The sequence below is a fragment of the Salmo salar genome, chromosome 19, assembly GCF_965601325.2.
Source record: "Salmo salar chromosome 19, fSalSal1, whole genome shotgun sequence".
In the NCBI taxonomy this organism is placed as follows: Eukaryota; Metazoa; Chordata; class Actinopteri; order Salmoniformes; family Salmonidae; genus Salmo; species Salmo salar.
In genome coordinates this window covers 46,180,518-46,208,192 of record NC_138309.1, presented here as the reverse complement: position 1 = coordinate 46,208,192, position 27,675 = coordinate 46,180,518, and the positions used below count along the sequence as shown (strand labels likewise).

The following is a 27,675-nucleotide window of genomic DNA, read 5'->3' as shown; positions in this document are numbered from 1 at the left end:
TCTATAAAGAGTTTGTCCACAATGATAAAGGCACGCCTATCATCTTCCCTTTGTTGTCTTTGTACCGGATACAGTCTCTTACGACGTTTGTTTATCTCCCTTGGAAATTGGTCATTGAGAGCGAATTTGGTCCCTTTAAGCTCCCTTCCACTGCTATTGTTCAGCTCCTTTTGTTGGTAGTGTTCAAATTTTGCGATGATTGGCTGCGGACCCTTGGTCTTGTCGCTCCGTTTGTTTCAAGGCGGATTGCATGAATTCTCTGATCGCGCCCTCTGGATTATTGGATGCGTCCTCAGGAATCCCAGAAGAAAATTGATTTTCACGCATGCTACGACTTTGTATGTCTAATAGCGACTCCTTCATCACCCTGTTTTCCTTGAGTAGACAATCCATGTTGGAATCGTGGATTTTTACCTTGGCTGTGAGTGTCTTGTTTTCTCCTTGGAGCATGAGAATTTCACTCTGGCTGAACTCCAAACTCCCCCTTAGCCCTGCTACCTCCTCACACAACTTTTCCAGTGTTGCATGGATTCCAGCCAGAGCACTAGCCTCTACCTCAATGGTAAGTAAATCGTCCATGTCTGTAGATTAATTTGTTTTTCTTTTTTTGTCAGATTAAAGTTATTTTGTGAGGTGGTCAGATCTTTCCATGATGGTGTATGTTGTTCCTCCATAGCGTAAAGCTGTTGGTACTCGTCGATTTCCATCAGGATCTCCTTAGTATCCAGATTGGCTCTTTACTGCAACCAGTTGTTTTACGAAAAGATAACAATGAGTCTTTCCCACAACGACGATAGGTATCTGTAGTACAGCCAGCTAGCACTCGCGGAATCCACACAAAAAAGGAACACAAACTTGCAGTCCCAGCCGTAAAGGCTAACCACGTTGTGGAATCCTGAGTAACAAAACTTTAGTTTGGATTAAAATCGATTAAATGAAAAGGTTTTAATATAAACAACAAACTGAGTGTAGACAGTACAATGTTCTGTTGTGCCTTACACCCTGGATGTTGATACCAACACTGTCGCTACAGTCCCATTAGTTTTCATCGCAGCCTCGTTTGAATTCCGCGGTTGCTCAAAATTTGTACGGACTTCCAACTTGTTGTGTAATGTTTATGGCCGATGAGCACCGATACGTTTTATCTAAAGTTTCTCTTCACTATTTCTCTTCATATGACAATGATTAAAAGGATTTGCCAGTAGATTGTCTACTTGATTTATGATGATGACTGCTAGCTAAGATTTTCAAAGTAAGATGTTGATATGATCAGTCCAATCAAAGTGATTTGACGTCATTTTATCTGTGGCCAATGACCTTGAGCCTTCTTGGAAGGGTACTTCTAATGTAAGTCTATGGCAGGACCCAAAGGGCTCACATTATTGATGTCTACCCTTACTAAAGGCAGGTGACGTAGTGGCCCTATGAGTGACAGAACACTGAGCCAATCACGGTGGAATGCTGAGCCAATCACAGTGCAATGCTCCTATTTTCTGCTGGCCTGCCCCACCACCACAGAAAGCACTGAGCTAGGCTGAAACACCTGCATTTAGGAGCTGCCTGGTTGTATGCGGCTTTATTAACTCAATGATATCTATATTTTTTATTTCATTGTTTGCAAACTGATATGTGACACGTATTAAAGCCAAAATAACATGCTCTGCCCCACCTGCCCTGAATGACAGGTTGCCACTGCTTATGATATATGTAATGTACTGTCATAAAGAAGAGAGAGGTTCCAGCCAGGAACCCAGATGGACTGAGTGGAGGAAACAACGTGTTTCTATTCTCTGGAGACAGACAGACACACAGATGTGGTTTATTTAGTACAATTTTTGAGGTGTGGAAGAGATGAGTGACAGCACAAGAGTCTAATATTTAGGCTGGGTTTCTGTACAGCACTTTGTGACATCAGCTGATATAAGAAGGGCTTTATAAATTTGATTGAAATTTGATAATATCTAGGTGAGATGAAATGATTTGAACACATTCTTCATTGACCTCTATCCCTTCCATAGACCTTTTTTTAACCTAAAATACCTAGTGTCCTATTCAATCAGGTTTCTGGAGTAATTTAGTAATATTTCCTCTTGCAACTGCAAGAATGTACATTAATTCATTTCATACTGTCTTAATTGATTGATTTGCCCATATCATTCATATTGTCACGTATCTCAAGAAGCAGGAAACGGGTGAGTCAGGCGCAGGAGACGAAATGTCCGTAGAATATATATTTAATAATGTCCAGAGTGAATACAGCGACTAGGCAGGGTGCAAACCACAACCAAGAGGGAGAACAGCTCCAAACTCAAAAAATACACCGGGCGCAGCCCGGCAACCCTATAGCCTATCAAAAATGTTGTGTAAATAAAACACATAGGAAAAATCATCCAGCCCTTAACCTTAACGTAACACAGAACAATCCAGCACAAATCCCAAACAAGAAACAGACAAACTAAATACTCTCCCACTAATTACAAACAAGGAACAGGTGCGTACTGAACAGACACAACCAACAGACACATGAAACATGGATCGGTGGCAGCTAGTAGGCCAGCGACGACGACCGCCGAGCGCCGCCCGACCGGGGAGTGGCGCCGCCCGACCGGGGAGTGGCGCCACCTTCTGTGGACGTTGTGACACATATAGATTGTTTTTCACCCTCCCGTTAATAATCTCCTGGTCCTCAGCCGACACTCTACAGTTGAATCTAAGAAGTTCACTAATCAAACTCTACATTGACCTACTTTTATATTTTAGAGAGGAGACAACTTTGTTACTGGAAATCATTGACATCTCTTGTATACACATCTAATGGGAATTTCATTTTTTTGTTGCAATAGCTATCCTTACACAGCAAATTCTACAGTATTGAATCAACATGGAGTGTTACATTTAACACTGTTCCAGTGTCTATACGGGTCCACACTTTTCAGTGTTAAATTAATCCTTTGCTTAGTGCTGACGCGTTTAAACCTCAGTGTAAGGAAATTATACCTGTAGTTTTACGGTAACTCCCTTTGGGGTGTTGTTTTAACACAAAGCCTAATTTGCATATTTCCCAGTGTGCCTAGCTATATATGACAATATATTACATATATCATAAGGCCTTATTTTGAGGGTCTAGTTTTACCTCAACAAAGTGGCCTGAAGCTCCTGGTTGAACTCAACTTGATGAAGGCCACAGGACTGAAATTGAATGAATTTAACAACCATGTCTTTGTCACTAACAAATACAAAAACATCAAGCTGATGGAACTCAAATTTGAACCTCCTACAGGATCACAGTGACACTATTGGTTTGAATTATGACTACAAAATCACTTTAAGTAACTGTACTCAGTTTATTAGGTACACCACCCACTCCTACAGACAGTGAGTCACGTGGCTTGCTATATAAAGCAGGCAGACAAGCATCGAGGCATTCAGTTACCGTTACATTGAATGTTAGAATGGGGAAAACAAGTGACCTAAGCAACTTTGAGCGTGGTATGATCGTCAGTGCCAGACGCACCGGTTCCAGTACCTCAGAAATGGCCAGTCTCCTGGGCTTTTAGCGCACAACAGTGTCTAGGGTTTACCAAGAATGGTGCGACAAACAAAAAACATCCAGTCAGCTGCGGTCCTGTGAGCGAAAACAGCTCGTTGATGAGAGGTCGAAGGAGAATGGCAAGAATCATGTAAGCTAAGAGGTGGGCCACAAACAGGCAAATAATGGCGCTGTACAACAGTGGTGTGCAGAGCGACATCTCGTAACGCACAACTCGTCGGTCCTTGTCATGGATGGGCTATTGCAGCAGACGACTGGGTTCCACTCCTATCAACTAAAAACAAGAAGAAGCGGCTCCAGTGGCAACACGATCACCAACACTGGACAGTTGAGTAGTGGATGGGGCCAAGAGTCCATGGCCCTATCCTGCCTGGTGTCAACGGTACAAGCTGGTGGCAGTGGTGTAATGGTGTGGGGAATGTTTTCCTGGCATATGTTAGGTCCCTTGATACCAATTGAGCAATGTTTCAATGCCCCGAGGAGTTCAGGCTGTTCTGGAGGCAAAGGAGGGTCCGACCCGGTACTAGATGAGTGTACCTAATAAACTGGCCATTGGTGTATCTTAAGTGCAGTAGTAATGACAGTTTTGAGTAATGACAACACATTGGGTTTTACATTGTAGGGAACACTGACCCATTTGCTGTGTGAGGATATGAGATACAGGCATAAAAAAACAAGACAAAAACAAAACAACTGTATCATTATTTATTATCTATTTGTAGATAATCTATTTGTATTATCTATTTGTAGGAAAGGCCAGCTGTTTTTGCTAACCATGTGACTTGACCAGGAAAAAACTTCACGGATAGGCCTTCCAAACAGGTCTGCCTTTAAACTTCTGTTATTTAACTCTTTCAGCTCCAGAGTGAGGTGGAGAAGCCTCTGTTGACGTTCAGAGATAACTTTAAGAAGGACATGAAGAGGTTCAATCATCACATCTCAGAACTACGGAAACAGCTGGTTGGACGACACTCAGCTGTGGAGAAGGTACGCATCCTGACGCAGTGAGACGCAACAAACACACACACACACACACACACACACAAAAAAAAAAACACACACACACAAAAACACACAGGCACACACACACAAACACACACACACAGAGACATGCACACAGAGGCACAAATACACACTCATAAAACATACAGAACTCAAAGTAATATTAACTGTTCTTGCACTTACTTTGCAGCTGTAGAATTTCAGGAATCTTCTCAGACGTTATTAAAATTCCACAACTCCCCACTAAGTATAGGACCGTTTCCTATCAACACACACACACCCACACACACTACCACTTCCTTGTTCTATAAATAAAGATTGGACCGATCGCTTCAGCTTCTACTGTCATCTCCTCACCGTCAATCATCTAGGGTTATGGTTAGTCATCTAGACATTCATCACAGACCTGTCATCTCCTCACCGTCAGTCATCTAGGGTTATGGTTAGTCATCTAGACATTCATCACAGACCTGTCATCTCCTCACCGTCAGTCATCTAGGGTTATGGTTAGTCATCTAGACATTCATCACAGACCTGTCATCCCCTCACCGTCAGTCATCTAGGGTTATGGTTAGTCATCTAGACATTCATCACAGACCTGTCATCTCCTCACCGTCAGTCATCTAGGGTTATGGTTAGTCATCTAGACATTCATCACGCATTCACACAAGTGGCTAATAGAAAGTAATAGCCTAGTGCAATACCCTGAAGTATGTCCCCATTTACTTTCCTATAAGCATTCATAACAGCTTATAACAACCTTATGCCAGCCTGTATAACATCGGAATACATCTGTAGGCTCGTAAGGCTCTAGCAGACAGACAGAAGGACCTGGAGGAGGAGACTCAGCAGCTATAAGCCTTCATAACACCTTATAACAGCCAAAGAAGTGCTTTGAAAGACTAGTCAAGGATCATATCACCTCCACCTTACCTGCCACCCTAGACCTACTTCTGTTTGCATACTGCCCGAACCGGTCCACAGACGATGCAGTCGCCATCACCCTGCACACTGCCCTACCCCATCTGGACAAGAGGAATAACCATGTAAGAATGCTGTTCATCAACTACAGCTCAGCATTCAACACCATAGTGCCCTCCAAGCTCATCATCAAGCTGGAGGCCCTGGGTCTCAACCCCGCCCTGTGCAATTGGGTCCTGGACTTTCTGAAGGGCCGCCCCGAGGTGGTGAAGGTAGGAAACAATCTCCACTTCGCTAACCCTCAACACTGGGGCCCCACAAGGGTGCATGCTCAGTCCCCTCCTGTACTCCTTGTTCACCCATGACTGAGTGGCCATGCGCGCCTCCAACTCAATCATCAAGTTTGCAGACGACACAACAGTAGTGGGCTTGATTACCAACAACGACGAGACAGCCGGAGTGTGGTGTCAGGAAAACAACCTCTCACTCAACGGCAACAAAACAAAGGAGATGATTGTGGACTGCAGGAAACAGCAGAGGGAGCAACCCCCATCCACATCGACAGGACAGTAGTGAAGAAGGTGGAAAGTTTTAAGTTCCTCAGCGTACACATCACAGACAAACTGAAATGGTCCACCCACACCGACAGTGTGGCTTGTCATCTAAAACCCTGACAAACTTTTACAGATGCACAATTGAGAGCATCCTGTCGGGCTGCATCACCGCCTGGTACGGCAACTGCACCGCCCTCAACCACAAGGCTCTCCAGAGGGTTGTGCGGTCTGCACAAAGCATCACCGGGGGCAAACTACCTGCCCTCCAGGACACCTACAGCACCCGATGTCACAGGAAGGCCAAAAGATCATCAAGAACAAAAACCACCCGAGCCACTGCCTGTTCACTCCGCTATCATCTAGAAGGCGAGGTCAGTACAGGTGCATCAAAGCTGGGACCGAGAGACTGAAAAACAGCTTCTATCTCAAGGCCATCAGACTGCTAAACAGCAATCACTAACTCGCAGAGGCTGCTGCCTACATAGAGACTGAAATCACTGGCCACTTTAATAAATGGATAACTAGTCATTTAAAAAAATGCCACTTTAATAATGTTTACATATTGTACATTACTCATCTCCTATGTATATACTGTATCTTATACCATCGTTTGCATCTTGCCTTTACCTCTCGGCCATCGCTCATCTATATATTTATATGTACATATTCTTATTCCATCCCTTTAGATTTGTGTGTATTAGGTAGTTGTTGGGGAATTGTTAGATTACTTGTTAGATATTACTGCACTGTCGGAACTAGAAGCACAAGCATTTCGCTACACTCGCATTAACATCTGCTAACCATGTGTATGTGACCAATAAAATTTGATTTGATTTGAAGATCTGCATGTATCTCTGTAGGCCCGTAAGGCTCTAGCGGACAGACAGAAGGACTTGGAGGTGAAAACCCAGCAGTTGGAGATCAAACTAAGCAACAAGATCGAGGAAGACATCAAGAAGGCTCAGCGAAAATCCACACAAGCAGGTTAGAGCCGGGTCAAAGGTCAAACCAAAGGTTATCAAAGGTCACTGTGGGGTTAGCCAGTGGGGTCAAAGACTCACATGTTTGTTATAACTGATATTGGTGTTACTTGTTTCGTCCCCATCTGGGAGTCTTGAGTGTTTTATCTGTGCAGATTACAGGTTATTCTAGCACAAATCTGACCAAGCGAGACTAGGGTATAGCTAGCTAACTTCAAACAAAAAGTTGTTTATGACATGATAAACAGACACTCTAAACCAACGATTCTCAAATGGTGGGTCGCAGGAGGTTTTGCTATCTGTGTATGAGTAAATAATAAATAAATATATTTAAAAAATAAATGTATACTCTGAATTTAAACGACTTAAACCAGGCAGAAAGTGTGTAGAAATATTTTTATTTATTTTATAATTTAATCTCTTTTATTATAATTTTTATCACAGCATTTTGAATGTAGAGCTATTAGCAGTGCTATTTTGGTAGATTTTGTGGTCTCAAAGACTTGCAAAGCACACTGCTGGGTGTTATTCTAATGCCCCCAAACAAGGCATCTTACAGTCAGTGCATTGATCTAAAGTTGATTAAAAAAACAAAACACACATCACAGTCATAGCAAGTAAAATGTTTATGTAACCGTTACTGGGAACGTTTTTGTAAGTTAAGGCTACATTGGTCTTCAAAATATCTTGTATTTATAACAAAATACCTTTTCCATCTCTGGCAAGTGCAAAGTACGTTCCTGTAATATTCACAGTAACTTGCAATCTGCTTCCTATAAGTTACTGTAAACTGCAGAGCAGTGACAAAGTACAATGCTGAATAAAGTAAATGCTACTGTAATCATGTTGGTATTTTACATTATTTTATGGGATCAATTCAAGCAGGTTGGCTGTAGGCATTTACATATTACAGCATATTAATCAATACTTAGGTGTTTTATATCACTTGCACTTCTAGAGGCCAAAACAAAGCCTTCCAAACTAGCAGTGCAGAGCAGAACAGAATATTTACGTGGGTAAATATTCAACCATTAAAAGGTTTAAGACCCGCTGCTGCTGCTGCTACTACTACTACTACTACTACTACTACTACTACCACTACCATTACCACTACTATTACCACTACTACCACTACTACTACCACTACTACTACTACTACCACTACCACTACCACTACCACTACTACTACTACTACTACTACTACTACTACCACTACTACTACTACTACTACTACTACTACTACTACTACTTATTCTTCTTCGTGTAGCTTTCTGGCAGAATAGACGCTGTGTTGCTGCCTTTCGCAGGTCGGAGTGTAAATTGCACATTTTGGTCACAAACAAAAAAACTGGGTAAAGGGGAATGGGAGAATTGCACCACTATCTAACCCTGCACCTATACACTATGCCCCAAAATCCAGCCACCCCATCCCACTACTTTGGCCCTAAAAGATCCTACACCAGGCCGTCGGCCTGGGAGGATGGAACCCTTTTTCTCTCAATACTTCCTGTAGATATTCTGTACTAAAATCTCCCCAGAATATTTCTCTGCTGCTGCAACTACCACATCTATCTTCTGTGAATTCCGCTCCATCAGTGCAGTGCAGTTGATCACCATGGCTATAAAACGCAAGAAATACAACCTTACTAAAGCTCATCCTCTCTGGAGCTCTCTCTCTTCAGGCCTACTCTTTGGGGGGTCTCCCAGTCAAATAACTCACCCTTGGGCTATCCTCTACTCTCTTCACTGCCTCAGCATAGGAAACCTTCTGCCCCAACTCGAACTGTGGCAATCTCAACCTGTCTCTCTCTCATAGGGCACTTCAGATCCCACGTTGCATGGCCACCCCCCACAGTTGACACACAGTGCTTTCTCTATCGCAAACACCAGGAATATTATTTTTCATTTGATCCATCTCTATACTCAACGCTTCCTCACAGATCACAGGATTTAAGCGGCGCCCTGTTTCAGAGAGGAAAGCATGCCACATGTTGAGCTCCAAGCTGTGTGATGCGAAGCGCCCACTTCCTCTGGGTGGAGGATGCACAAAAAATCTAAATGATTCCACTTCTCAAAACTTTCTCAGATGTAACCATTCCCAGTTTGTCCTTTACCCAGCCTGACACAACATATGGGTCTGCAAAAAAGCAGGAATCCACTCTTTCCAAAAATCTCACTCCCACCGGTCTAAGACCCGCTACGACTCTGATCTGTTCCCTATATACATTTAATTGTTAGGGAACTACTACCATATATCCCTTAAATTGGTACCGGAATATTACTAACAGGTGCACTGTATAGCCATTTACAAGGCATGCAATAAAATATGTTATTGAGCCACCGATTCTTTCTCCTCCCACAATTTTTATCCACAATGCACCAGAATTTACAGTATGCTGCAGTGAATATATAGCAAACAGCAATACAGTACTTTATTGTTGAACTGTATTGAAAATAACATCAGCAATTGCTAATAGTATTATACTGTATATTAACTATACCAACTGATATTAGGTGCTTCATATCACTTGCACTTTAGGCCTTAACAAAGCCTGACAGTGACTGACAATGACTACTGGGCAGAACAGATCAAAAGGACATGGCTAAACACTCAACCATTAAAGGTTTGAAACTTGCATCCACTCTGATCTGTTCCCTAAATAAATGTAATTGTTAGGGAACCACTACCATATATCACTTAAATTAGTACAGAGCTCTCACTAATGGGTGATAGAAATATAGCCACTTACAAGGCACGCCTCAAATATGTTAATGAGTGAGAAACAACAATACCATGCACCCACAAGTGTTCACATTTTTTTTGCGCTCCAAAAATGCATGGTACTGTATTCTGAATTACAGCAATTGGCCAGTAAGTTTTGTTGTCATGACTTCCGCCGAAGTCGGTCCCTCTCCTTGTTCGGGCGGCGTTTGGCGGTCGACGTCACTGGCTTTCTAGCCATCGCCGATCCATTTTTCATTTTCCATTTGTTTTGTCTTTGTTTTCTACCCACCTGGTTTCTATTCCCCAATTACATGTTCTTTATTTAACCCTCTGTTTCCCCCATGTTTGTGTGTGTGTTTGTTTATAATGTTCAGGTCGTTACTTGTTGGCTGGTATTGTTTGCCGGGTTCGTTATTACGCCAGTTATTTACGAGTGACCGGTAATTTCACGCACCTTTAGTATTTGTTTTATACTGGTGCTGTTCGTCGAATAAATTACCTTGTCCACTCATCTCTGCTCTCCTGCGCCTGATTCCATGCACCAGTTACCCACAGCCTGACATTTGTCAAATTCCTGAAATACAGTATATTACCATATTCTGCTGGGGTACAGTATTCTCACTCACGGGTGCGACAAATATTGCCTCTTAAAATGCATGCCTTAAAATATGTTCATGAGCTAGAGACTCTTTCCCCATCCTCAAACATGTTCCCACAATGCACCATAATTAATTTACAGTATTTACAGTATTTTACTGTGCATTCTACAGTAATCCACTGTATTCAGTGTATACAGTAGCATACTGTTGATTAATAGAGGAAGTTAGTGATAAAATGACAAAAACAGCTAACAGTGCACGCACACACTCGCACACATACATGTACACACACGCACACACTCACACTCATACACACACAAACGCACACACTCACACCTTCTTCTTGCTTACGCCGTCTGTGTCTCAGGCAAAACATTATGAAACAGAGGAGTTGGGCATTTTAGTGTCATATCTGTGTCATTTTAGAAGTATCTATCTGATGTTATTGTATGAGTAGGATAGGTTAGACTACAAACATGTTTTTGTCAGTATGTATTACCATGTAAGCTAATTGGAATGTATCAGACTGAAATGTGTATTAGATTATCAATATTTAACTATCTGATTAAGACTTCTGATATCTGATCATCTATAAGACTAAAACATCCTACTTAAATCAGATATAGAGCAACTTATAGTAAGTTGTTGTGTGAGCCTTAGTTATCCACTTAGTTATCCATTTAGTTATCTATTTAGTTATCCACTTAGTTATCCACTTAGTTATCTATTTAGTTATCCACTTAGTTATCCACTTAGTTATCTATTTAGTTATCCACTTAGTTATCAATTTAGTTATCCACTTAGTTATCCATTTAGTTATCTATTTAGTTATCTATTTAGTTATCCACTTAGTTATCCATTTAGTTATCCACTTAGTTATCTATTTAGTTATCCACTTAGTTATCCACTTAGTTATCCATTTAGTTATCCATTTAGTTATACATTTAGTTATCCACTTAGTTATCCGCTTAGTTATCCATTTAGTTATCCACTTAGTTATCCATTTAGTTATCCACTTAGTTATCCACTTAGTTATCTATTTAGTTATCCACTTAGTTATCCACTTAGTTATCTATTTAGTTATCCACTTAGTTATCCATTTAGTTATCCATTTAGTTATCCACTTAGTTATCCATTTAGTTATCTATTTAGTTATCTATTTAGTTATCCACTTAGTTATCCATTTAGTTATCCACTTAGTTATCCACTTAGTTATCCACTTAGTTATCCACTTAGTCATCCACTTAGTTATCCACTTAGTTATCCATTTAGTTATTTATAAAATGTCTGCCCTGCTAGAGCTGTCCCGGTCAACTGTAAGTGCTGTTATTGTGAGGTGGAAACGTTTATGAGCAACAACGGCTTAGCCGCAAAGTGGTATGCCACACAAGCTCACAGAATGGGAGCGCCGAGTGCTGAGGCGCGTAGCGCATAAAAATCATCTGTCCTCGGTTGCAACACTGACTACCCACTTCCAAACTGCCTCTGGAAGCAACGTCAGCACAATTTGCCGAGCAGCCACACACAATGGCCGTGGCCGAGCCATGGCCGAGCAGCCACTCACAAGCCTAAGATCACCATATGCAATGCCAAGCGTTAGCTGGAGTGGTGTAAAGATCGCCACCATTGGTCTCTGGACCACTGGAAATGCATTCTCTGGAGTGATGAATCACACTTCACCATCTGGCAGGCTGACAGACTAATCTGGGTTTGGCAGATGCCAAGAGAACAATACCTGCCCGAATGCAAAGTGCCCTGTAAAATCTGGTAGAGGAATAATGGTCTGGGGCTGTTTTTCATGGTTCGGGCTAGGTCCCTTAGTTCCATTGAAGGGAAATCTTAACACTACAGCATACAATAACATTCTAGACCATTCTGTGCTTCCAACTTTGTGGCAACAGTTTGTGGAAGGCCCTTTCCTGTTTCAGCATGACAATGCCCCCGTGCATAAAGCAAGGCCCATACAGAAATGGTTTGTCGAGATCGGTGTGGAAGAACTTGACAGGCCTACACAGAGCCCTGGCCTCAACCCCATCAAACACCTTTGGGATGAATTGGAACACTGACTGTGAGCCAAGCCGAATCGCCCAATATCAGTGCCTGACCTCACTAATGCTGTTGTTGCTGAATGTAAGCAAGTCCCCGCAGCAATGTTCCAACATCTAGTGGAAAGCCTTCCCAGAAGAGTGGAGGCAGTTATAGCAGCAAAGAGGGGACCAACTCCATAATAATGTCCATGATTTTGGAATGAGATGTTCGACGAGCAGATGTCCACATACTTTTAGTCCTGTAGTGTACTTTGTTTTTGGTAAATGTACTTGATACGATTGTGATGTATCTCACCTAGATATCTTAAGATGAATGCAATAATTGTAAGTTGCTCTGAATATCAGCGTCTGCTAATTGACTTTAAATGTACTGGTAAAATGTCAAATGTTGTTGCTTTTGTAAATTAATATTTGGACTTTGACTCCCCCTGCTGGAGAAGTTATATAACAACCATTTCAAGCTTCATAAACCCGGAGGAAAGAAAGGTGCAGCCAGTGTCCTAAGCAGAGATAAGCTTGGCAAAAACAGTATTTTCTGTCTACCAGGAGACGACCTGATGCGCTGTGTCGACCTTTACAACCAGTCGCAGTCCAAATGGTTTGAGGAGATGGTGACCACAAGCCTGGTAAGACTCCTTTGTATTTCCTCCTTTTCACTGATGGTGAATCTGTATGTAGCGTATTGCTTTGGTAGCCTGGGTGCTAGTCTGTTTCTACTTCAGCCATCTTCAGGAACAGTGAGGCTGGCTATCGGTGAGTCTGGCAAACTACAGAAAGGATTCGTCTGAATCACGTAATCCAAAAACCATAATCCCTTCAATCCTTTCTGTCCTTCAGGAGCTGGAGAGGCTGGAGGTAGAGAGGGTGGAGATGATACGACAGCATCTGTGTCAGTACACCACCTTACGGCACGAGACGGACATGTTTAACCAGAGTGTAAGTCAAGCACCACCTTGTATTACCAGTAGAGAGCACTCAATGCCTTGTTTTTCTGTACATTTTCAGATCTGCACTTACACACACACGCACGTGCACGCACGCACACACACACACACACACACACACACACACACACACACACACCACACACACACACACACACACGCGCGCACACACACAGGGTATTGACTGTTTTTCCACGTGTCCTTGCAGACGATGGAGCCAGTGGACCAGCTGTTACAGAGTGTGGACCCAGCTAGAGACAGAGAGCTCTGGGTCCAGGAGCAGAAGACAGGAGACATCAGGCCTGTGGACATTGAGATATAACACACCTGCTTCCCAGGGGTCACAGACATGTGGATCCACAAGCCTGGATCTTTACGGGGGCTTCAATGCCAACTTTGAGATATTATGGACATCCTGAGAAATCGGGATGACTCGCTCCACAGACACCTGTCTGCTCTTGAGAGAGCGAGCACCACCACCAGACAGTGTTCATTATGACCTAGAGGATTCTATATGGTAGACAGACAGTGTTCATTATGACCTAGAGGATTCTATATGGTAGACAGACAGTGTTCATTATGACCTAGAGGATTCTATATGGTAGACAGACAGTGTTCATTATGACCTAGAGGATTCTATTTGGTAGACAGACAGTGTTCATTATGACCTAGAGGATTCTGTATGGTAGACAGACAGTGTTCATTATGACCTAGAGGATTCTATTTGGTAGACAGACAGTGTTCATTAGACCTAGAGGATTCTATATGGTAGACAGACAGTGTTCATTATGACCTAGAGGATTCTATATGGTAGACAGACAGTGTTCATTAGACCTAGAGGATTCTATATGGTAGACAGACAGTGTTCATTATGACCTAGAGGGTTCTATATGGTAGACAGACAGTGTTCATTATGACCTAGAGGATTCTATATGGTAGACAGACAGTGTTCATTATGACCTAGAGGATTCTATATGGTAGACAGACAGTGTTCATTATGACCTAGAGGATTCTATATGGTTGACAGACAGTGTTCATTATGACCTAGAGGGTTCTATATGGTAGACAGACAGTGTTCATTATGACCTAGAGGATTCTATATGGTAGACAGACAGTGTTCATTATGACCTAGAGGATTCTATATGGTAGACAGACAGTGTTCATTATGACCTAGAGGATTCTACTTGGTAGACAGACAGTGTTCATTATGACCTAGAGGATTCTATATGGTAGACAGACTGTGTTCATTATGACCTAGAGGATTCTATATGGTAGACAGACAGTGTTCATTATGACCTAGAGGATTCTATTTGGTAGACAGACAGTGTTCATTATGACCTAGAGGATTCTATTTGGTAGACAGACAGTGTTCATTATGACCTAGAGGATTCTGTATGGTAGACAGACAGTGTTCATTATGACCTAGAGGATTCTATATGGTAGACAGACAGTGTTCATTAGACCTAGAGGATTCTATATGGTAGACAGACAGTGTTCATTATGACCTAGAGGATTCTATATGGTAGACAGACAGTGTTCATTAGACCTAGAGGATTCTATATGGTAGACAGACAGTGTTCATTATGACCTAGAGGGTTCTATATGGTAGACAGACAGTGTTCATTATGACCTAGAGGATTCTATATGGTAGACAGACAGTGTTCATTATGACCTAGAGGATTCTATATGGTAGACAGACAGTGTTCATTATGACCTAGAGGATTCTATATGGTTGACAGACAGTGTTCATTATGACCTAGAGGGTTCTATATGGTAGACAGACAGTGTTCATTATGACCTAGAGGATTCTATATGGTAGACAGACAGTGTTCATTATGACCTAGAGGATTCTATATGGTAGACAGACAGTGTTCATTATGACCTAGAGGATTCTACTTGGTAGACAGACAGTGTTCATTATGACCTAGAGGATTCTATATGGTAGACAGACTGTGTTCATTATGACCTAGAGGATTCTATATGGTAGACAGACAGTGTTCATTATGACCTAGAGGATTCTATTTGGTAGACAGACAGTGTTCATTATGACCTAGAGGATTCTATATGGTAGACAGACTGTTCATTATGACCTAGAGGATTCTATATGGTAGACAGACAGTGTTCATTATGACCTAGAGGATTCTATATGGTAGACAGACAGTATTCATTATGACCTAGAGGATTCTATATGGTAGACAGACAGTGTTCATTAGACCTAGAGGATTCTATATGGTAGACAGTCTGTTCATTATGACCTAGAGGATTCTATATGGTAAACAGACTGTTCATTATGACCTAGAGGATTCTATATGGTAGACAGACAGTGTTCATTATGACCTAGAGGATTCTATATGGTAGACAGACAGTGTTCATTATGACCTAGAGGATTCTATATGGTAGACAGACAGTGTTCATTATGACCTAGAGGATTCTATATGGTAGACAGACAGTGTTCATTATGACCTAGAGGATTCTATATGGTAGACAGACAGTGTTCATTATGACCTAGAGGATTCTATATGGTAGACAGACAGTGTTCATTATGACCTAGAGGATTCTATATGGTAGACAGACAGTGTTCATTAGACCTAGAGGATTCTATATGGTAGACAGACAGTGTTCATTAGACCTAGAGGATTCTATATGGTAGACAGTCGTGTTCATTATGACCTAGAGGATTCTATATGGTAGACAGACAGTGTTCATTATGACCTAGAGGATTCTATATGGTAGACAGACTGTTCATTATGACCTAGAGGATTCTATATGGTAGATAGACAGTGTTCATTATGACCTATAGGATTCTATATGGTAGACAGACAGTGTTCATTATGACCTAGAGGATTCTATATGGTAGACAGACAGTGTTCATTAGACCTAGAGGATTCTATATGGTAGACAGACAGTGTTCATTAGACCTAGAGGATTCTATATGGTAGACAGACAGTGTTCATTATGACCTAGAGGATTCTATATGGTAGACAGACAGTGTTCATTATGACCTAGAGGGTTCTATATGGTAGACAGACAGTGTTCATTTTGACCTAGAGGGTTCTATATGGTAGACAGACAGTGTTCATTATGACCTAGAGGATTCTATATGGTAGACAGACAGTGTTCATTAAGACCTAGAGGATTCTATTTGGTAGACAGACAGTGTTCATTAGACCTAGAGGATTCTATATGGTAGACAGACAGTGTTTTTTAGACCTAGAGGATTCTATATGGTAGACAGACGTGTTCATTATGACCTAGAGGATTCTATATGGTAGACAGACGTGTTCATTATGACCTAGAGGATTCTATATGGTAGACAGACAGTGTTCATTATGACCTAGAGGGTTCTATATGGTAGACAGACAGTGTTCATTATGACCTAGAGGATTCTATATGGTAGACAGACAGTGTTCATTATGACCTAGAGGATTCTATATGGTAGACAGACAGTGTTCATTAGTTGGGGAACACTGAGGTGAGAAGAATGTTTTACCAACATAACAAACGGCATGCATGTTTTCACCTGTATGGACTGTATGGGCTACAGTACAAGCCCCTGTCTCTGAGGCTGCATGTGTTTTTTTCCTCTTCCGCAAAATAATTGGGTCATCACTATTTACTACAGCCACAAAGTCAGAAGGCCCGCCTACTCGACCAATCAGATGAGGGAGTGTGATGACATGTATGCTGACCGGCTTGCATTTCTTTTATATATTGATTAGTCAATAACCAACTGTTCTATGTGCTAAGTGTTAATCTGGTGTCTTATTCAACCGTTCTAAATACAAAGTGTTAATCTGGTGTCTTATTCAACCGTTCTAAATACAAAGTGTTAATCTGGTGTCTTATTCAACCGTTCTAAATGCAAAGTGTTAATCTGGTGTCTTATTCAACCGTTCTAAATACAAAGTGTTAATCTGGTGTTTTATTCAACCGTTCTAAATACAAAGTGTTAATCTGGTGTCTTATTCAACCGTTCTAAATACAAAGTGTTAATCTGGTGTTTTATTCAACCGTTCTAAATGCAAAGTGTTAATCGGATGTCTTATTCAAACTCAGCTTGCAAGCTAATCATGATTTTTTCCCCCCTTACTCATAGTTACATGTTTTAAAAAGTGGTTTACTCCAATATCTGCGTTGTTTTTAAAATGGCATGTAGATAAATAAAGTGCCACATCTTGAATTCAGATTTAGTTTTTTTCAAAATCCACAAGTAAAACCGTACACAACTTCACAGAAATGTTCACAGATATAAAAGAAATTGGGCAGATAATTTGGCTGATTTAAGATAAAAACTTCAACGCTGTTATTTTATTAGGCACCTAGGCACTTACTATAGTCATTGATTTATTTAACTTAACATAGCCTCGCAGTCCACCTTTTTGGTATTTTGTACCAGTTTCCGTCTCTGTACAAAGGCATGGTCTTCAAGCTTTGGAAGATGGCAAAGCATTTAATAATAATAATAATTGATTGGACTTACATGGCACTTTTCTAGACATCAGTGCATTCAAGACAATTGAGACCTCTGAGAAAAAACTAGCACCGACAGGGGAAAAACGTTTTGAACAGTCATCCAACTCTGAATTCCAAGTCGTAAACTTTCTAGAGCTCACGGGTATCTTGAAAGCACCATTAGTTATTTGGACGTCAAACTTGAACTCAAAATATGCCATTTCAAATATGAGGCATTTCCCGCAAACCGGAATACCGTCATCACTCTCCCTCTTCTGATTGGTCGGGTAGGTGGGCCTTCTGAGCCGGAATACGCGTCATCACACTCCCTCATCTGATTGGTTGAGTGTCTGTGGTAACTAGTGACGACCTTATAATCACAGACAGAACAATGAAACAGATATCTCACTGGATTTATAAATGTGAAGCGTACGGTTGATGTTTCCTCTCACTGGTAGTGAGAGGAAGCCCACTGGCGGGCAGTGGGAGAAGATGGAACAAGATGGATTTTGGCCAACATTCCTGCACATTTTCTAATTGATTCAACATTTGATCTTAATACAGTTTACTGTTCCCAAAACTAGAATAAATTGTGAACAGAGTGGACAAAGTTTTGTAGACTTTAATCTTTTCAAAAGTTTGAAAAAATTGCGCTGTTTAGGAGTGCAAAGGCGAATTGAGTTATTGCACACGCACACTTCACAGAGTAGGCATTCCGTAAAGGAAATACGCAGATATATTTTAGAATGCGCCAATAGGATATTGCTAGGGCGTGCTTGGTTCTGCCCACCTCCTTCCTTGTTCTGCCCATTATGACTAATTTGTTCCCTTTGGAAACGACAAGCTGTGTTCTATCTTGGTTTAGTCATGAAAATCTTTGTTAGAATTGTCTGTATAAACACACTCAGTAAATTGTTGACCAATTGAAATGCTAACACAGAGGTTAATTAGGAAATTGAACAGCTACTGCTGCTGCTATGTAATACAACGTACATCAAATGCAATCAAATGTATAGATTATATTTTATCTAAATGTGAACTATAAAGTGAGGTTTTTAAGGTGAACGTTAATGTAAGAAGTATCAGCTGATGTAAGAAGGGCTTTATAAATCAATTTGATTTGATTTGATTCTGGGTTGTTTTCTGAGGGCAAAATGGGGTGCAACTCAATGTTAGCAAGGTGTTCCTAATGTTTTGTACACTCAGTGTGTTTATCTATACTGTATATACACACACAGTGCACAGGAGTGCGGGTACAGTTGAAATGAATAATGGAATTTTAGTGTAGCGTTGTCTTGTATCTATCCGGTAAGTGTTACACATATAGGCCTACAGTTCTACTGTCCAATGCAGATACATACATGTTATACAGAGTGTTCCATTACTATCTGGTTCAAAAACCTTGAAAGTTCCAAGGATTCTACATGGACATAACTCCTGAATGTTTGTCGTTAATGTTTTTGGCATTAATATTATAAATAAATAGATATACATTTTATTTTACAACTATGTCTGGTAGTTTCTTTCGGCTGTTTTGATTTGACAAAATACTGGATTATTATTGATATACACTGCTCAAAAAAATAAAGGGAACACTTAAACAACACAATGTAACTCCAAGTCAATCACACTTCTGTGAAATCAAACTGTCCACTTAGGAAGCAACACTGATTGACAATAAATTTCACATGCTGTTGTGCAAATGGAATAGACAACAGGTGGAAATTATAGGCAATTAGCAAGACACCCCCAATAAAGGAGTGGTTCTGCAGGTGGGGAACACAGACCACTTCTCAGTTCCTATGCTTCCTGGCTGATGTTTTGGTCACTTTTGAATGCTGGCGGTGCTTTCACTCTAGTGGTAGCATGAGAAGGAGTCTACAACCCACACAAGTGGCTCAGGTAGTGCAGCTCATCCAGGATGGCACACCAATGCGAGCTGTGGCAAGAAGGTTTGCTGTGTCTGTCAGCGTAGTGTCCAGAGCATGGAGGCGCTACCAGGAGACAGGCCAGTACATCAGGAGACGTGGAGGAGGCCGTAGGAGGGCAACAACCCAGCAGCAGGACCGCTACCTCCGCCTTTGTGCAAGGAGGAGCAGGAGAGGCACTGCCAGAGCCCTGCAAAATGACCTCCAGCAGGCCACAAATGTGGATGTGTCTGCTCAAACGGTCAGAAACAGACTCCATGAGGGTGGTATGAGGGTCCGACGTCCACAGGTGGGGGTTGTGCTTACAACCCAACACCGTGCAGGACGTTTGGCATTTTCCAGAGAACACCAAGATTGGCAAATTCGCCACTGGCGCCCTGTGCTCTTCACAGATGAAAGCAGGTTCACACTGAGCACATGACAGACGTGACAGAGTCTGTCATGCTCGCCAGAGGTAGCCTAACTGCCATTAGGTACCGAGATGAGATCCTCAGACCCCTTGTGAGACCATATGCTGGTGCGGTTGGCCCTGGGTTCCTCCTAATGCAAGACAATGCTAGACCTCATGTGGCTGGAGTGTGTCAGCAGTTCCTGCAAGAGGAAGGCATTGATGCTATGGACTGGCCCGCCCGTTCCCCAGACCTGAATCCAATTGAGCACATCTGGGACATCATGTCTTGCTCCATTCACCAACGCCATGTTGCACCACAGACTGTCCAGGAGTTGGCGGATGCTTTAGTCCAGGTCTGGGAGGAGATCCCTCAGGAGACCATCCGCCACCTCATCAGGAGCATGCCCAGGCGTTGTAGGGAGGTCATACAGGCACGTGGAGGCCACACACACTACTGAGCCTCATTTTGACTTGTTTTAAGGACAATACATCAAAGTTGGATCAGCCTGTAGTGTGGTTTTCCACTTTAATTTTGAGTGTGACTCCAAATCCAGACCTCCATGGGTTGATAAATTGGATTTCCATTGATTATTTTTGTGTGATTTTGTTGTCAGCACATTCAACTATGTAAAGAAAAAAGTATTTAATAAGATTATTTCATTCATTCAGATCTAGGATGTGTTATTTTAGTGTTCCCTTTATTTTTTTGAGCAGTATATTATTATTTTTGGAAGTGTTTGTGGTTGAGGTAAAATATATTGAGTGTTCATTGATATATTTAAGGAATGAATAAGGGTTTATTTCTTAAAAGCACATTTTCACATTCAAGTCATTTTACATTTTTTGGCAGTGATATACTGTATATTCTGAACAAAAATATAAAATGCAACATGCAGCAATTTCAAAGATTTTACTGAGTTACATTTCATATAAGGAAATCAGTCAATTTAAATAAATAAATTTGGCCCTAATCTAGGAATTTCACATGACTGGAAATACAGATATGCATGCATCTGTTGGTTAAAAGTAGATCAGGGGCGTGGATCAGAAAACCAGTCAGTATCTGGTGTGACAACCATTTGCCTCATGTAGCACGACACATCTACTTTGCATAGAGTTGATCAGGCTGTTGATTGTGGCCTGTGGAATGTTGTCCCACTGGAAGCTGAAAATGTCCCAGTTCTTCCATGGCCTGCATATTCACCAGACATGTCACCCATTGAGCATGTTTGGGATGCTCTGGATCGACGTGTACGATAGAGTGTTCCATTTCCCGCCAATATCCAACAACATTCAACTGCCTGTTCGACTCTATTCGAAGGAGATTTTCTGATCCACGCCCCTACTTTTTTTAAGGTATCTGTGACCAACAGATGCATATCTGTATTCCCAGTCATGTGAAATCAGTAGACTAGGGCCTAATGACTTCATTTCAATTTACTGATTTTCTTCTATGAATTGTAACTCAGTAAAATCTTTGAAATTGTTGCATGTTGCGTTTATATTTTTGTTCAGTGTATATCTAGGAGATCTAAGAAAGCTCAGAAAAGATTTTAGTTTTTTAACCGGTACCAGTAACCTTCAGTTAAGTCCTGTGACACTTTTGGGTGTAATAGAGCAAAATGAAGAACACCATCGTGAGAGTCTCCCTTTTCTGTAGTGGGGTCATATTAGTTTCTAGGTCAAACTGTTCGGAAGCTACAGACAGAAGTTAGCACATCGGCGGTACCGACTTCAGACGAGTCCCGTTGGGCTAGTGGGGTCATAGAGCAAAATGGAGAACACCATTGTGACAGTCTCCCCTTTCCGTAGCGTGGTCATATTAGTTATTAGGTCAAACCATTCAGACGCTACAGACGTGAGAAGACTGACTGACAAGCATTGCTCTAGCTCTGCCACTTTCAAACGCAATAATAATCATCTTCGGAAATGACTTTGTCAAAGCTACAAAATAACCAGGGCTTTACAATGATGGTGACAACTGTGGATACATTTTGGGGTTAAGTGGGTCAAATCTTCCTAGAAGTCACAGAGGGTGCATGGAAGGACATGTCAAAATTTATTAAAACCTTTATTGGGAGTGAAAACCATTATTGGGAGTGAAACCATTGGGAGGGAAAACTATTGAGAGTGAAACCATTGGGAGTGGAAACCATTGGGAGTGAAACCATTGGGAGTGAAAACCATTATTGGGAGTGAAAACCATTATTGGGAGTGAAACCATTGGGAGTGAAACCATTGGGAGCGAAAACTATTCAGAGTGAAACCATTGGGAGTGGAAACCATTGGGAGTGAAACCATTGGGAGTGAAACCATTGGTAGTGAAAACCATTGGGAGTGAAACCACTGGGAGTGAAACCATTGGGAGTGAAAACCATTGGGAGTAAAAACCATTATTGGGAGTGAAAACCATTATTGGGAGTGAAACCATTGGGAGTGAAACCATTGGGAGGGAAAACTATTGAGAGTGAAACCATTGGGAGTGGAAACCATTGGGAGTGAAACCATTGGGAGTGAAACCATTGGTAGTGAAAACCATTGGGAGTGAAACCACTGGGAGTGAAACCATTGGGAGTGAAAACCATTGGGAGTGAAACCACTGGGAGTGAAAACCACTGGGAGTGAAAACCATTGGGAGTGAAACCATTGGGAGTGAAACCATTGGGAGTGAAAACCATTGGGATTGAAAACCATTGGGACTGAAACCACTGGGAGTGAAACCATTGGGAGTGAAGCCATTGGGAGTGAAAACCATTGGGAGTGAAACCACTGGGAGTGAAAACCACTGGGAGTGAAAACCATTTGGAGTGAAAACCACTGGGAGTGAAACCATTGGGAGTGAAAACCATTGGAAGTGAAAACAATTGGGAGTGAAAAGCATTGGGAGTGAAACCACTGGGAGTGAAATCCACTGGGAGTGAAAACTACTGGGAGTGAAACCATTGGGAGGGAAAACCATTGGGAGTGAAAACCATTATTGGGAGTGAAAACCATTATTGGGAGTGAAACCATTGGGAGTGAAACCATTGGGAGTGAAAACCATTGGGAGTGAAAACCATTGGGAGTGAAACCCTTGGGAGTGAAAACCATTGGGAGTGAAACCACTGGGAGTGAAAACCACTGGGAGTGAAAACCATTGTGAGTGAAAACCACTGGGAGTGAAACCATTGGGAGTGAAAAGCATTGGGAGTGAAACCATTGGGAGTGAAACCACTGGGAGTGAAAACCATTGGGAGTGAAACCATTGGGAGTGAAAACCATTGGAAGTGAAAACAATTGGGAGTGAAACCACTGGGAGTGAAAACCACTGGGAGTGAAAACCATTGGGAGTGAAACCATTGGGAGGGAAAACCATTATTGGGAGTGAAAACCATTGGGAGTGAAACCCTTGGGAGTGAAAACCATTGGGAGTGAAACCACTGGGAGTGAAAACCACTGGGAGTGAAAACCATTGGGAGTGAAGCCATTGGGAGTGAAAACCATTATTGGGAGTGAAACCACTGGGAGTGAAAACCATTGGGAGTGAAACCATTGAGAATGAAAACCATGGGAGTGAAACCATTGGGAGTGAAACCATTGGGAGTGAAACCATTAAACTGATCCATTTCTAAGGAGCAACTTGGACAGACTCTGTCATGCTCCAGCATGATCATAGCAGCAGGTCTGGAGGTGCATGACGCACCTTTATGGAATCTGATTCGTTGTGGGTTGTTGCCATGGTTACATTATGCCTTGTACTGTACATCCACCCAGTACATTCTTCAGATTAATTATAACTCTGGCAGAGAAGGGCCTGTCTCATCGAATCCCATTGTGAAACGGGGGGGGGGGGGCTATTTGGCATGACAGGCCCTCTCGTTTCAGTGTCATCATCGCATCTACATGTATCATCCCGAGCCACATCAGTTAGCATCATTGGAATGAACATCCTACATTACCATGGAAACTAATTGCATCACAATACCAGGCAGCCATTGCGAGTGTGCCCATGAGTTTAACAGTCAACTTGCCAGGGTTAGAGGTTCCAAGTCCCTTCTATTTCTATTCTACAGTATACATACACATACTTTCTTATCCTATGGAGAATAACAAGAGATCAGAGATGACAGAGACAGATAGCGACAAGGGTAGATAATGGTTCCTTGCTGTACATACATAAGGATCTTATACAAGTCACAAGATGTATTGTTTTTAAAAAGGAAAGTGAAGAGAGTCTCTCCAAGTCGATGTGAGACAATCCACGATATTGTCTGCCCCGCAATGAATTAATCAATTTCAGTTGATAATGATAGTGCTGAACATTAAGCAATTATGTCTTTTCTAAGCTCATCGTAGCTTGTTCCCATGAAAAGTGTGACTAAAAGTCTCTGAAACTGTTTTTTTTGTTAGACAATTTGATATACTAGACAATTCAGTCAAGTCAAGCTTATTACCGGGCTATGAGCATTCAAATCTGTGGTCAGTCTGTAGTCAGGTACATTCTGGTTGTACTCTATGGTAGATGTACAGTACCTGTCAAAAGTTTGGACATGCCTAATCATTCATGGGTTTTTCTTTATTTTTCCAATTTTCTAAATTGTACAATAATAGTGAAAACATTAATACTATGAAATAACACATATGGAATCATGTAGTAACCAAAAAAGTGTTAAACAAGTAGCCACCCTTTGCCTTGATGACATGGGCCTGCTGTCCAAAAGAGAGAGGTACACACCTGACAACAACAACAAAATAGGGGACGTCCTTATCCAGGATTTGATGGTGCAACAGAATCATGATTATACATGCGTTTGTAAATAATAACACAGTAATAAATGAATGCGTTATTTTCCTTTTTTCTGTATAATGTGCTGTAAATTTGAAATTATAAAATTAATGAATGAATGAATAGTCTCAAGTGTTTTCCACAAGCCAAATAGAAAAAGTAGCCAGGGTTTATGGTGTTAAGATTATTTTGGCAGAACACGCTCTATTGGTCCCCCCTTTGCTGCTATCCACTAGATGTTGGAACATTGCTGTGGGGACTTAAAAAAGAAATGTATAACCAAAACATACAATATACTTGCAGTGAAGCCACTTAACAACTATACCACACCAATACCACACCAATTACCTTCAGAAGTCATATAATTAGTTAAATAAAGTCCACCTGTGTTCAATCTAAGTGTCACATGATCTGTCACAGTATATATACAGCTGTTCTGAAAGGCCCCAGAGTCTGCAACACCACTAAGCAAGGGGCACCACCAAGCAAGCAGCACCATGAAGACCAAGGAACTCTCCAAACAGGTCAGGGACAAAGTTGTGGAGAAGTACAGATCAGGGTTGGGTTATAAAAAAATATCAGAAACTTTGAACATCCCACGGAGCACCATTACATCCATTATAAAAAAATGGAAAGAATATGGCACCACAACAAACCTGCCAAGAGAGGGCCGCCCACCACAAAGTCACGGACCAGGCAAGGAGGGCATTAATCAGAGAGGCAACAACGAGACCAAAGAACGAGACCACAGAGTTGGGCTTTACGGAAGAGTGGCAGAAAAAAGCCAGTGCTTAAATAAAAAAATAAGCAAAAACGTTTGGTGTTCGCCAAAAGGCATGTGGGAGACTCCCCAAACTTATCGAAGAAGGTACTCTGGTCATGTAGATTTTTGGCCATCAAGGAAACTGTCTGGCGCAAACCAACAACTCTCATCACCCCGAGAACACCATCCCCACAGTGAAGCATGGTGGTGGCAGCATCATGCTGTTGGGATGTTTTTCATCGGCAGGGACTGGGAAACTGGTCAGAATTGAAGGAATGATGGATGGCGCTAAATACAGGGAAATTCTTGAGGGAAACCTGTTTCAGTCTTCCAGAGAAATATTGCTGTGCACCTGCAGAATCTATCCAACTTGAAGGAGCTGGAGCAGTTTTCCCTTAAAGAATGGGCAAAAATCCCAGTGGTTAGATGTGTCAAGCTAATAGAGACATATCCCAAGAGACTTGCAGCTGTAGTTGCTGCAAAAGGTGGCTCTACAACTGTCACAAAAAGAGCCGTGTTGAATAGACCAAACTGCAGCGGGAATATGGATGCTCATATTTTAATTTAAAAAAAAGGAGTAAAGCATCCACTGGAAAAACAATACACACGACAGGAACAGTCTTACAGGCATAAAACAACGCAGTGCAAGAACAACTACCCACAACCCCAAAGAAAAACACACACACCTATATAGGACTCCCAATCAAAGGCAACTCAACACACCTGCCTTCAATTGGAAGTCCCAATCACCAACACAAACATTCACACACACAAAACTGCCACGTCCTGACCCCAAAACTAATACAATAGCTCCATCTGCTGGTCAGGACGTGACAACAACGTATTGATTTTGGGGGGGTGAATAGTTATGCACGCTTATGTTTTCAGTTTTTTGGTCTTATTTCTTGTTTGTTTCACAATAAAAAATATTTTGCATCTTCAAAGTGTTGTGTAAATCAAATGATACAAACCCCCAATAAATACATTTTAATTCCAAGTTGTAAGGCAACAAAATAGAAAAAATGTCAAGGGTGGTGAATACTTTTCGCAAGCCACCGTCAGTGTCTTTAGCTTTTAAAACAATTCAATCTGTTTTCTTTTATCATATTTTGGACCAGTGAGACTACCGCTCCACTAGGATACTTATTGTTCATGCTGTGAGGAGGATTTACCAAATGTTTTCATAATTTATCTATAGATATTTACCAAAAAGCCTACCAGTAGGGAGCCAAATGAACAGCTCTCTTACCATTGTAATTCAGGAGGCTACTGACAAGTCACTCAGTTTAATGTCACTATCTGGCAAGTCCTGATTGTTATATTAAAAATACAAAGGAGATCTTCAGTTGACTTGTCTGGATGTGCCACCATGAACATATAACTACGTTGTCTGATTTATAAATGGCAAAGATACATGAGATCAACTATATTCAGTCAGTTCTACACCTTTTATAAACCTTCTGTTCTTCTTGATCCAGACAGCTATGGAAAGGCATCAACTCACGTGCTGCTCCAGATAGCTGTGTGAAGGCATCAACTCACGTGCTGCTCCAGACAGCTGTGTGAAGGCATCAACTCACGTGCTGCTCCATACAGCTGTGTGAAGGCATCAACTCATGTGCTGATCCAGACAGCTGTGTGAAGACATCAACTCACGTGCTGCTCCAGACAGCTGTGTGAAGGCATCAACTCACGTGCTGCTCCAGACAGCTGAGTGAAGACATCAACTCACGTGCTGCTCCAGACAGCTGTGTGAAGGCATCAACTCATGTGCTGATCCAGACAGCTGTGTGAAAGCATGAACTGATGCTTAAACAAACTGCCAATCATATTGCTCAAATTCAAACGGCATGACATTTACACGTGTAGTCTTCAATGGTTTTCAATGGTAGACTTCGACAGAGCAAGTAAATGTTGAACTGGAATGCAAAAATTTGCTGAAAAGTTTCTGGCCCTATCGGTGCCTTCGGAAAGTAATCAGACCCATCGACATTTTTCACATTTTGTTAAATTATTGCCTTATTCAAATATGTATCCTTTTTTCCCCTCAGCA

General features: G+C 41.6%; 1 protein-coding gene across 1 annotated transcript in view; it reads left to right on the top strand.

Annotated features, from left to right (window-relative positions):
* Nucleotides 1-15,772, top strand: part of LOC106578854 (growth arrest-specific protein 7) — a 111,807-nt gene extending 96,035 nt beyond the window's left edge. The window contains exons 10-14 of the mRNA XM_014158079.3: nt 4,409-4,537; nt 6,888-7,011; nt 12,926-13,005; nt 13,217-13,315; nt 13,532-15,772. Coding sequence (XP_014013554.1) covers nt 4,409-4,537; nt 6,888-7,011; nt 12,926-13,005; nt 13,217-13,315; nt 13,532-13,645 — 546 coding nt within the window. The 3' untranslated portion in view covers nt 13,646-15,772. The remainder of the gene's footprint in view (nt 1-4,408; nt 4,538-6,887; nt 7,012-12,925; nt 13,006-13,216; nt 13,316-13,531) is intronic.
* Nucleotides 15,773-27,675: the final 11,903 nt, after the last annotated feature.